Source organism: Astyanax mexicanus, chromosome 2 (genome assembly GCF_023375975.1).
Source record: "Astyanax mexicanus isolate ESR-SI-001 chromosome 2, AstMex3_surface, whole genome shotgun sequence".
Taxonomy (NCBI): Eukaryota; Metazoa; Chordata; class Actinopteri; order Characiformes; family Acestrorhamphidae; genus Astyanax; species Astyanax mexicanus.
The window spans coordinates 74,014,947-74,026,760 of NC_064409.1; the positions used below are offsets into that span (position 1 = coordinate 74,014,947).

Here is an 11,814-nt window from a genome sequence, read left to right on the forward strand (position 1 = left end):
GCATCATGTTGTCCTCCACCAGTCTTACACACTGATTTTGGATAACTTGATGCCTTTTCTCCTGGTGCAAAAAAAATGAAAAATCAAGCAGTTCAGTTTGGTTTGATGGCTTGCGATCATCCATCTTCGACTTGATCATATTCCACAGGTTTTTAATTTGGTAAAATCAGAGAAACTCATCATTTTTACGTGGTCTCTTATAATTTGTTTCAGATCTGTGTGTATAATATGAGCTCTCTCTCTCTCTGGTCTCCCCCTGGTGGCGGGCAGTGCTGGTGTTTTTACTCTCTCAGGAGCAGAAGGGGTTTCACCTGTCTGAGTCTGTGGGGAGTTACAGTTACGCGCGCACGTGAAGGGGAGAAGCGATTGATGGTGTGTGATGTTGTGCGTCACTGAGACACAGAGAGTTTCCTATTTAAACAGAGCAGATAGAGAGAGCAGCATCAATCCACCGAGACCGAGGCAGCAGGAGCAACATGACGCGCGCCTGGGTGGGTAAAGCTCGCTGCTGATTCGCTCTCAGTTTCAGTTACGAAACGGAGGGAGAGCGTGGCGTGCGTGCGAGCGCGTGCGAGCGTGTATGTGCATGCTGCGAGCTGTGTGTTTGTGTGTGTGTGTGAGTAGAGTGAGCAGAGTGTGTAGAGTGAGGCTGCTGGAGCCGGAGCTCTTTCTCTGTGTGATTTCTGTGCGTTTCTGCTGGGGTTTGGTGAGTAGCTGGAGGAGTTTGGGTAGTTTAAACTGGTTTACAATGTGTACAGAAGTGGAGATACGAGATTTTGAGTGTATTTATTTATTAATGAGTGTATTTATTTATTTAAGTTTTTCATATATATATATATAATATATATAAGATTATATATATATTTAGTCGCATTGTATCTTTACACTGATAATCTGACAATAATGTGACTGAGCTGTATCTAATTACCTTTCTCTCTAGAGTAAAACAGCTTGTGTTTTCTGCTTAAAACTGATTTTTATATGTTATGTCAAGTGTTTTATATGTTTTTAGGTCTGTAATGATACAAAAAAATATTGAATTCTTGAGCATAGCTGTTTAGAATGCTCACTCAAAATGAACCAATCAAAATGCAGTTCAGTTGCTAGGCAGATATTCCTTAGCTCAACCAATCACTGCAGCCTGTCTCACTTCTGTTTTTTTCCTAATATCCACTGAAATGCAGAACACACAGAAATTGTGTTCCTCTACGTCAGTTAAGCTAGCTAAATAGTTGTTTTGGGATGTTTTGCCCAGTTGAACAGTTGTTAGGGGAACTTTTAACGGACTGTAAATATCAAGCTAAAACAGAGTGAAGGGTTTAAAGTGACTATATCATTTAATAAGCGCTATATTTGTACTTTAAACAGTATTATATTATACAGAAACAAAACTTTACACTGATGATTTCTTTCAACTGATCATCAGTCCTGCTGTTGAGAGGAAGTACTGTAGTGGCTTAGCAGTAAGATCAACAGACCATTGCCAACCCTTAACCCACTCAATGGATGCCCACTGCTCTAAGCATGTGTGCTCACTGTATCACTAAGAGTCTTCTGAGTGTATCTTCTACACAAATGGGTTAAAGACAAAAACTAAATTTAATCACATATTGAATTTGGCTTGAGTAGACTGAGGATGAGCTGTAATATGTCCTTCGTCGCTGCTGCAGTAAGCATCTTCTAGATTGGAAAGAACAAGTTGTGTTTGACTTGTTAACTGTGAAGGTCCTTTTTGCCATTAGCTCCTCCCCTAAAAGCTGACCTCCACTGTGGAGGATTGTGCATGGAGCAGTAGCTACTAAAAGAGGTCGTTGGGTAGACCATAAACTGATGTTGAGGAGGGATCATCTAATGTGTTTTCTCCCTGTTTTATTAATAGGTTCAGCATGGAAAAGCTAAAACTTGAATATTAGGTTGTGGGTCAGTGGGTAAGGTGGCTAGGTTTGATGATGTTAGGTTTGGTGGCTGCATGGCTTGTGATGGAGCATTTATACTGCGATCTTGAGGAATCTTGAGGAAGATTCCAGATTTACTTAGGAGCTGGGGAGTAACAGGTAGCAGGTGACAAGTGGTTCATGTTTCCTTATGGTGGTCTCTTGTTGGAGCATTTGAGTTTCTTTATGCTATCGCAAGTGGCTAGTTAGCATGCTAGCAAACCACATATTGAGCTACCTACTATTTTCTTCCAAGCTTCATTTTTCTCCAATTTGCCCCTATATAATTTAAAAATGAAAGACTAAAAAACAGTGGTTATAATAATAGTCAATCTTTGTCGTGTTCAGAACTGTTTATGCTGCTTGAGATTAGTGCTGCAACTGATGATTATTTTGGTAGTTAACTGATCTGATGATAATTGTTTCGATTAGTCGATTAGTCAACGATTATTTCTGCCATGTCCTCCATCTCTAAAAACAATAGAAACAGTAGAAACCATATAGAAACCATTTACCCATCTCCCACTGCGCTTCTGTCCCCAGCACTTTGTGTAAAGCCAGACTTTAACACATAAACGATTAGTCGACAATGAAATTTGTGGTCGACAAATTTTAATAATCGACATTGTCGATTATATCGACTAATTGTTGCAGCCCTACTTGAGATATGAACTGATAGAACTGACCCTGCAGGCACGTAACACTATTAAGACACTATTAAGACGTTATCCTGACGTAAAATATTTGTCATTTGACGTCATGACCAACATTCTACCTGAAATTAACATCTATTGGACGTTGGTGACCAGCTGGGGAAGCATAGTAGGAACAAAATGCTCACAGTGCAGAAGCTCCAGACATTGGACCCTTGTTTCTGTGATTGGTCAGAAAAAATGGTTGGGCCAGTTGAAATGTTTAGAATGTCGCTTCACTGCATCGTAAAAATGTATTAGTACAAAGCTAAAAAAAATCTTAATTCTGGTTGTAGCTTGCTGCTCGTTCCTATTTGTCGCTTGTTAAATGAATGGTTGCCCAATGCTCTGTCACCTACCAGTGTGAACGCAGGGTAAAGAAAGTTCTATGCACTGTTAATGAAGGCAGTTTGCTGGTAACCTTCTCTCTGTGCATGCTGTTTATTTCGTTGTGGTCACTTTTTTTTAATTGTCCCAATAAATGTGGTTTTAATTTTTCTTTTTCTTCTTCTCTCTGTAGAATCTGTTCATCTTTGTGCTTTCTGTGCTCATTTGCATCTCCTCGCAAGAGGAGAGAACCTACCAGCGCACGCTGCCATCGGGGGCGAAGGTGGTGTGTGATTTCTGTCCGCCGGGTGATTATCAGCGCTCTCCTTGCACGCTAACGCGCCCCACAGAGTGCCGCCAGTGCAGAGACGGCTTTTACACCGAGTTCTGGAACTACGTCCCCGAGTGCTTGCCTTGTGACCCCTGTGAGGTCAACCAGGAAGAGATAAGGCCATGCACTCGCTTCCACAACCGCGTGTGCCAGTGCAAGCCGGGGTACTTCTGGCACTCGCACTACTGCAAGAAGCACACAGTGTGTTCCTTGGGGGAAGGAGTCAAAACCGAAGGTAAGCTTCATTAGTGTTAATACTGTTTATAGCATGGTCACTGTGGTTCTATCTTCGGTTATCTTCAGTTCTATAGTAATTAAGCCAAAATTGTCTGCTGCCACTATGATCAAAAGATTTGCTGGTTCGAATCCCAATCATGCAGCTTGCCAGCAGCTGCCAGAGTCTGAGATAGAGGGAGCACAATTGGCATTGCTCTCCAAAGCTTTACTTGTATTGGAGAAGGCATGTGCTAGTCTTTACCCTCCTAGTGTTGGAGCATTGCTAGTGATAGGGGCTATACAGCTTCTCCCCAACATAATTAGGGAGAAATGTGGAATAAAATGGGAAAAATAATAAGATAACAATAAACATCTTCCATCCTTCAGCGGCACTGCTTTGCCTACTCATTTGACTCCTCTGTTCTAAGTTTAAATAGTTTAAACAAGCAGCAGGCAGACCTGGCAGCACGCTGGACTGAATTGCGTCATCTGCCACAAGTCACTATAAACAAACAGAGCTGAAGTATGCTGCACACTGCTGACTGTCGCTGGCTGTTTTTAAAAATGAAAGACTTTCAGTCGTCTGAAAACACTTTTCTAATTTAGTATGGTGCTCCTGATTGGTGGGCATGAGTTATTTCTGGTTTATAATTTCGAACAAACCCCCCAAGTTTAAAACAACCTAAGTCTAGAGTGGGATTCTCACATTTGATGACCTGGATGAACATCCTGCTCAGACTGACGCAACACTTTCTTTTTTAGCTCCATTAGACTGCTAGCTTTGTGAACTTTACAGGACTCAAATCTAGGGACAGTAGGAAGTGAGTTTTTTTTTATTTAGCTACCTTTTCTCCCTTCTGTTTTCCAACAGAAAATGTATATTTTTGTGTATAGTTTTGCTTTGTGTCTTTAGTTTCTGGGTTAGTAACATACTGTGTTTCTAATAGTTAATTGTTTGTTGTTCTGCTGCATGCTCAGCTTAATGTTTCCCAACGTTGATTAATCCTTTAATCCATTGATTAAACATTGATTGATCAGTCAATTCAGCTGATCATTGGTCTGGGAGAGGGTCTGGGGGAGTTTCTCTTTTTGCATCAGCTGGTCTTTTTTCAATGATGACTATGACCAAGCCATTACCCTAACAGTGAAATTAAGAGCTATAAAACCCAAATTAATGCTAATAATGCAGATAATAATGGTTCATCTGTAAATGTATACCTACCAAAACTACATTGGTAAAAAACACAGGTGAAAAACATCAGTTTTTATGTTAAAACTATGTTGAATTTTGACCAGATATGCCCTGATTGGTTGTAAAGGATAGTTTGGTACTTGCCATAACTTGCCGGAACTTGCGGAGAACTGTTGGGCTCAGGTGTTCAGGGGGCTTGTGCTTGTGCTTGTAGTGACTCAGGACCTATTGAAAGGTCTTGGGTTAAGTATATTGTACTGTATGTTGGATTAGCCTGAACTCCAACAGGTCACGCTTGGGTTGGAGACAGATATGCTCTTGACTGGTTTGGTAGTTCACTTTAAAACAGAGAGATGTAGAAGGTAATAGGTTAGGAAGTAATGATGTAATGCTCAATTCAACTCATTGTTTGCAGTTAAAGCATATGAAGTCAATAGACAAGAGTGTATTTTTTTTGTCAAAACTATGTTTTATTTTGGATTTTTTTCATATTTCTGACCAAAAGAAGACGCCCAGATGTTTAATGCCATGTGTTTTACATGATGCAGTTTTTGGCTCGCTTGGTAACAGATTCTGTTTGTCTGCAGGAACTCCAAGCAAAGATACCGTGTGTGAGCCATGCGCGAACGGTCACTATGCCGCCGGACCCGAAGGCAACAAACGGTGTACTCCATACACGGCCTGCAAGGGTCAGGAGAAACCGGTGATCAGTGGGACCAATTGGCACGACAATATATGTGTTACCTGTGACAACTTCACAACACAAGGTATTTAGTTCCCTGTTCAGCAGAGACTTTCAGACTGAAGCTGAGATATTTCAGGGCCCTCAATCTGCTCAGAGAGGTTTAATCTAACTCTCTCTCTTTCTCTCTTTCTCTCTCTCTCTCTTTCTCTCTTAGGCTGGCCAACGCTCATCAAGCCTCTCCTCTCAGAGCTGTTCGCCCATCAGAACGGAAAACGGCAGATTCATCGCCTTCGTCGCTTTGTGCAGTCCGAGAACATGACTAGTGAACATACTGTGCAAGACTGGCTCAACCAGGCTTCAGAAGAACAGCTGAAAAATCTTCCCGAAAAGCTGGAGAGGGTGAACCTGCAACACCTGTCTTTAAAAGTGGACCACAAAATAAAGAGATTTATACAAGAAGCCAAGTACTGTGACAACAGCATCATGTAAAAGGACACGTTTGATATTGGTGTGAATATATTGGCCCCTGGGAACCGATTTAGATTGTTTCTTTTTTTGTAATACTGAACTAAGTACTGAAATTGGCAATTGGTAATTGGTTGTAGTTTAAATGGAAAAATAGAGTAGAAATCCCCAAGTCATCAAGTGCACTCATTAGACTTCTCTGAGAATGGTGTGGGTGTGAAGGTCTTAACAATTTTAATAAACATGCATGATTGACAGCCCTCTATCACTGTTGAGCTTTTTACTCTGAATTATGATGTGATTCACAGATCCTGAAGGTTTTTGAGGTTGTGAAGTCTGTAGCTGGAGCTATCAACTCAAATATAGGCACAAGTGTATCGGCTTTAGCTCATAAGGCATTGACTAGCTTAACTCTCACCTTGGCTGGTTGCTCAGACTTGAAGAGGGGGGGCGGAGCCATGCAGCATTGTGATTGGCCAGGAATATACTGACAAAGACTTGACCCACTTTTAGCCCTGCCCATTCTATATTGAGAGAATAGTAATACTGGTGAACTACAGCAAATATTTATTAGACTTTAGGACCATTTTCATTAGAAATACTTTGCTTTATTCACATTTTGGGCCCAAAGGAGTCTGAATAAGTGAAATAAATCTGAAATAAAACTTAGATGTACATTCCCAGGGGCTTTAAATTCTTGCAAATTTTGTAAAACTTTTACAAGAGCAGTATGTGTTATATTTGTGCTTATTGCTAATTTATTTTAGTCATTTTTTTGTTTTTGTTCGTTTTAATTTATGATTTTTATATGTGTGTGTATATAAATGTTTTTTTTTTGCTCAGTGAGCAATTTTAGTCACTTGATCTAATTTGATCCTGCACTGTTAACTTTTTTTTTGCTTTTTTATTATTTAAAAACTGCCTCATGAAAATTACCTCTTAGTGTTCACTGTGTTTTTTATAATTTAATTGACCTGATCATTTTCAGAACATTTTATAAGATATAAAATAAAGAATATATTATGAGCACTATGGGTCCATTTCCTCGACAGGGATTAAGCCTATAGAATATATTTTAAATAATTTAATTTTAATAGAAAATCTCAATTCAAAAGGATGTGCAGTCCAACACTAGGCCTAATCCCTGTCTGGGAAACTGTCTCCATGTTATAGGGCTTATTGTATACAAAATATCTTATTATTATTATTATTATTACTATTATTTATACATGTCTGTATATAGAAGTTCATATTTTTTAAACAGACTATTCATTGGAACAGTTTATTATAAGTGCATGGTATGTGTATGATGAATTATAAAAGCTCTCTGGACACAGTTTAAGCCCTTTACTGGTTAAAATGGCAATGGAGAGTGATGATGTAAAACAGATTTTATTTTATGTATGTAAAAAAATGCTGGCTTATTAAATTATATTGCACTGTGTTTTAGTCCAAACTGCCTTTTATGTTGCATGCAGTCCATTATTATAAACATTTAACTGAATAATAATTTAGTTTAGTGAGGATTCAAAAGTGCCATTGGACCATTATATATATACAGGGGTTGGACAATGAAACTGAAACACCTGTTATTTTAGTGTGGAAGGTGTCATTGCTAAATTGGAGCAGCCTGGTGGCCAATCTTCATTAATTGCACATTGGTTCAATTAGCAGGGTAAGAGCACAGTTCTGCTCAAAATATTGCAATGCACACAACATTATGAGTGACATACCAGAGTTCAAAAGAGGACAAATTGTTGGTGCACGTCTTGCTGGTTGAAGAGTAACTGTTTATTACACTTTGGGTGTATTGACAAATATCTTTCAGTTATGATTACTTATCTTAGTATCTATAATTACATAATCACTGTGTGAAACCTTGCATTTTATATGCATTAACCAATACTCACATTGTATTTGATCATTTTTACTCACAGTGTATTTTACACGCATTTATATAGAAGATTAACCAATAATCACAATATATTCTTTACATATATAGTAAAACATTGTTTGATCAGGCATGTAACTAACACAGACCTTATTATGACAAATTAACCCACACGATACATAAGGCGTTTACTAACACATAGGGTCTTTTGTATGGCGGACTAACCACGCGCCACTAACACATTAACCTATAACATATGAGATCTATTGTGAGACTCGTGTAGCTCATGCTTGAAGCATTTCGTTCACTGCATGTCTTTGACTAACGGCCATCAATCATCAGCTAGTGCACTCTGGATGAACTGAATTGATACAAAGGAGACTTCGAGACGAACAGTGCGGCCTTTCTCTCTGTGCGTGTAAAGTCCTTCACCTACCAAAGCGGGAGGAGGACACGCGCACATAGGGAGGGCGGCACTGTCTAATTACTGGAACAATATCACACTGTCTGACTGGACCCAGTCAATTCTTAAAACAATACCACAATACCACCATAGGGGAGTTGTACCCTGGACGAGAGGTGGGGGTTAACCCACCTTTCATTTTCTTTTCTACAACATGGTGTATCTGTGACCAAGACAGCAAGTCTTTGTGATGTATCAAGAGCCACGGTATCCAGGGTAATGTCAGCATGCCACCAAGAAGGACCAACCACATCCAACAGGATTAACTGTGGATGCTGTAAGAGGAAGCTGTCTGAAAGGGATGTTCGGTGCTAACCCGGATTGTATCCAAAAAACATAAAACCACGGCTGATCAAATCACGACAGAATTCAATGTGCACCTCAACTCTCCTGTTTCCACCAGAACTGTCCAGTCAGGTTTGATTCAGATTTCTGATCATGAACAGCTCGCTTTAAATCACACCACAGATTTACAATAATATTCAGGTCTGGGGACTGAGATGATCATTCCAGAACATTGTACTTGTTCCTCTGCTTGAATGAATGCTTTAGTAGATTTTGAGCAGTGTTTATGTTTAGTGTTTAGGGTCGTTGTCTTGTTGAAGTATCCAGCCCCGGCGCTTTAACTTCAACTTTCTCACTGATTCTTCAACATTGTTCTCAAGAATCTGCTGATATTGACTGGAATCCATGCAACCCTCAACTTTAACAAGATTCCCAGTATCTGCACTGATCACACAGCCCCACAGCATGATGAACCACCACCAGATTTTACTGTGGGGAGGAGTAAAGTGTTTATCTTGGAATGCTGTGTTCTTTTTCCTCCATGCATAAATAACCACCCTCAAAATAAATAGATTTAGTTTTATCAGTCCACAGAACCTTATTCCAAAATGAAGCTGGCTTGTCTAAATGTGTTTTAGCTTTAGCATACCTCAAGTGACTCTGTTTGTGGCATGAGCTCAGAAAAGACTTCTTCTGCATTAATTGCTCTCCCATACAGCCTCTCCTTGTGTAAAGTGTGCTGAATAGTGAACGATGCACAGTGACTCCATCTGCAGCAAGTTGATGATGTAGGTGTTTGGAGCTCTGGAGGTCTGTGGGTTGACTATGATTGTTCTCACCATCCTTCTCCTCTGCTTATCTGAGATTTTTATTGTTCTGCCGCTTCAGGTCTAGAACTAGAACTAGAACTGTATCTGCTGTTCTTCCTGTTTCTTTCTTCACTCTGTTCCTCACAGTGGAAACTGCAGCTGAAATCTCTGAGATTATTGAGCTTTTTGTGTTCTTCCTCTAAACCATAATGTTGAACAATCTTTGTTTTCAGGTCATTTGAGAGTTGTGTTTTGAGGCTCTGTGGGCCCTAAATTGGTGATCAATATATGCTATATTACCTTTATAATAGTATATTTGGATAAAAAGTCTAGAGTTCACTAAGTTCTGTTAAAACAGGTGTCTGACCTTTCTCTGAGGCCTGTACAGTCTGTACCAAGGCGCGAGGTGCTGGTCGAGGCGACCTTGGTTTTGTCTGACTTGTGCCAAAAGCGCCCACCGTTGTTCACCCAGACGTTGCTGACTCAGCTTTCTCTCACGAGAAGAGTGCCCAAGTGAAGAACAGGTGTGCCAAAAGCCCCCACCTTTGTTCACCCAAATACTGTATAAAAGTGTGTGTATTCCTCTGTATTATCAGAAGACTGAAGCTTCCTGGCTGACTTCAAGAACAATAAAAGATCAACTTAGAACTTCGGAACGACTAGTCTTCTCCTTTCTTTAAACTTAAGGCACTTAAGAAGGTTTTTACCTTCTTTCTTTTGAACTTAGAACTTTTGTAGTGATGCATGACTAGATAAGTTTTAGAGCTCATTTTAGCTAGCCCAGGCTTCCCTTTCTGGGAGGCCTAGAAGAGTCGTGAAATAACCGCGACAGCTGCCATGTTCCCGCTCTTCATTTCTTCGTTTCTTAACTTTTCAGAAAATAAAAGCGTGTCCTGAGACTTCTAGTGTGTCCAGTAGCCTATTGTTCACACATCTGGTACAGTCTAATGAGGCTTTTGTCATGTTATATTGAATGAATCTCAGGTCACGTGTTGACATTGCAGGAGGAAATGTGTGCTTTTTCATTTCTGCATAGAAATCATTGATAATTCCTAAATCTAACATTTAGACCTGTTAGACCCATTATGTTTTTTTTTTTTTCACTTAAATCTAGACCAAAGATTATCTTGTGACAAGTATGAGACAGAATTATGAGACCAAAAATTAGAATATTATATAAGACCAATTGCTACTTTTGGCAGTGTGGGCAGTGTGCCAAGTCCTGCTGGAAAATGAAAACCAAACCATCACTGATCATCAGTAAATTTCACATTTCATTTGTAAATCAAGGGAGCAGAGTCTGGAGGAAGAGTGGAGAGACACACAGTCCAAACTGCTTGAGGTCTAGTGTGAAGTTTCCACCAATCAGTGATGGTTTGGAGAGACATGTCATCTGCTGGTGTTGATCCACTGTGTTTTATTATCAAGTCTAAAGTCAGTGCAGTTTTGTTTTCCCACAAAATCTTACAGCACTTCATGCTTCTCTCTACTACTGACAACTTTTATGGAGATGCAGATTTCATTTTCCAGCAGGACTTGGCACACTGCCCAAACAGGTATACAAAAGTACCAATTGGTCTTTACATTACATTACATTACATTTGGCAGACGCTTTTGTCCTAAAGCGACTTACAATAATGAAGTACAAAAGTAATAGGAATTAAGATAAACCATTTTTAGATAGGGCTTAAAGGAGGTCGAAGGGAAATAAAGGGATAGAGAAGTGAAGGAGGGGAAGAAGAAAATGGGGTTAGAAGTAGTTAGTGTGTTAGAGGTGTTAGGAGAGTAAGAGCTCTTTGAAGAGCTCTGCCTTCAGGAGTCTCTTAAAGATAGATTCTCCTGATCTGGTAGTAGAAGGTAGTTAGTTAGAGGTGTTAGGAGAGTAAGAGCTCTTTGAAGAGCTCTGTCTTCAGGAGTTTATTAAAGATAGTGAGAGATTCTCCTGATCTGGTAGTAGAAGGTAGTTAGTTAGAGGTGTTAGGAGAGTAAGTGCTCTTTGAAGAGCTCTGTCTTCAGGAGTTTATTAAAGATAGTGAGAGATTCTCCTGATCTGGTAGTGGAGGGTAGTTTGTTCCACCATTGGGGAACTCTGTATGAGAACAGTCTGGATTGCTTTGTGTGAATGTTTGTTTGGTAAAGTGAGGCGACGTTCATTGGAGGAGCGCAGCGGCCGGGAGGTAGCGTAAGTCTTCAGGAGTGATCAGTGCAGGTAGGAAGGAGCCTGTTCTGTCATCACCTTGTAGGCGAGTTTTGAATTTGATACGAGCATCAACTGGTAGCCAGTGGAGCTCAATGAGCAGCGGGGTGACATGTGCCCGTTTTGGCTGGTTGAAGACCAGACGTGCTGCTGCATTCTGGATCATTTGGAGTGGTTTTACTACGCAGGCCGGGAGGCCAGTTAGCAGGGCATTGCAGTAGTCGAGGCGTGAGATGACGACTGCTTGTACCAGGTGCCAATATATTATATAATATTCAAATTTTCTGAGACACTGATTTTTGGGTTTTCATTGGCTGTAAGCCACAC

General features: G+C 40.1%; 1 protein-coding gene across 2 annotated transcripts; it reads left to right on the top strand.

The window, feature by feature from the left end:
• The first annotated feature begins 348 nt into the window (after nucleotides 1–348).
• On the top strand, nucleotides 349–7,286 carry LOC103023864 (tumor necrosis factor receptor superfamily member 6B). 2 transcript variants are annotated; one of them, XM_022671976.2, is made up of 4 exons: nucleotides 349–491; nucleotides 3,147–3,519; nucleotides 5,280–5,459; nucleotides 5,592–7,286. In XM_022671976.2, exons 1-4 carry the CDS (start codon nucleotides 477–479, stop codon nucleotides 5,864–5,866), a joined length of 843 nt encoding a protein of 280 aa, XP_022527697.2. In that variant the 5' UTR covers nucleotides 349–476; the 3' UTR covers nucleotides 5,867–7,286. The 2 variants fall into 2 exon arrangements, with proteins under 2 accessions (XP_022527697.2, XP_049331205.1); XM_049475248.1 differs by lacking the exon at nucleotides 349–491 and adding an exon at nucleotides 572–706.
• The last annotated feature ends 4,528 nt before the right edge of the window (nucleotides 7,287–11,814 follow it).

Bases quoted from the DNA above. Each gene is read 5' to 3' on its own strand.
- LOC103023864 (XM_049475248.1), top strand. From the start codon at position 581: ATGTGCATGCTGCGAGCTGTGTGTTTGTGTGTGTGTGTGAGTAGAGTG. The intron at 707-3,146 runs GTGAGTAGCTGG...TTCTCTCTGTAG, and splicing joins TGCGTTTCTGCTGGGGTTTG to AATCTGTTCATCTTTGTGCT. The intron at 3,520-5,279 runs GTAAGCTTCATT...GTTTGTCTGCAG, and splicing joins GGAAGGAGTCAAAACCGAAG to GAACTCCAAGCAAAGATACC.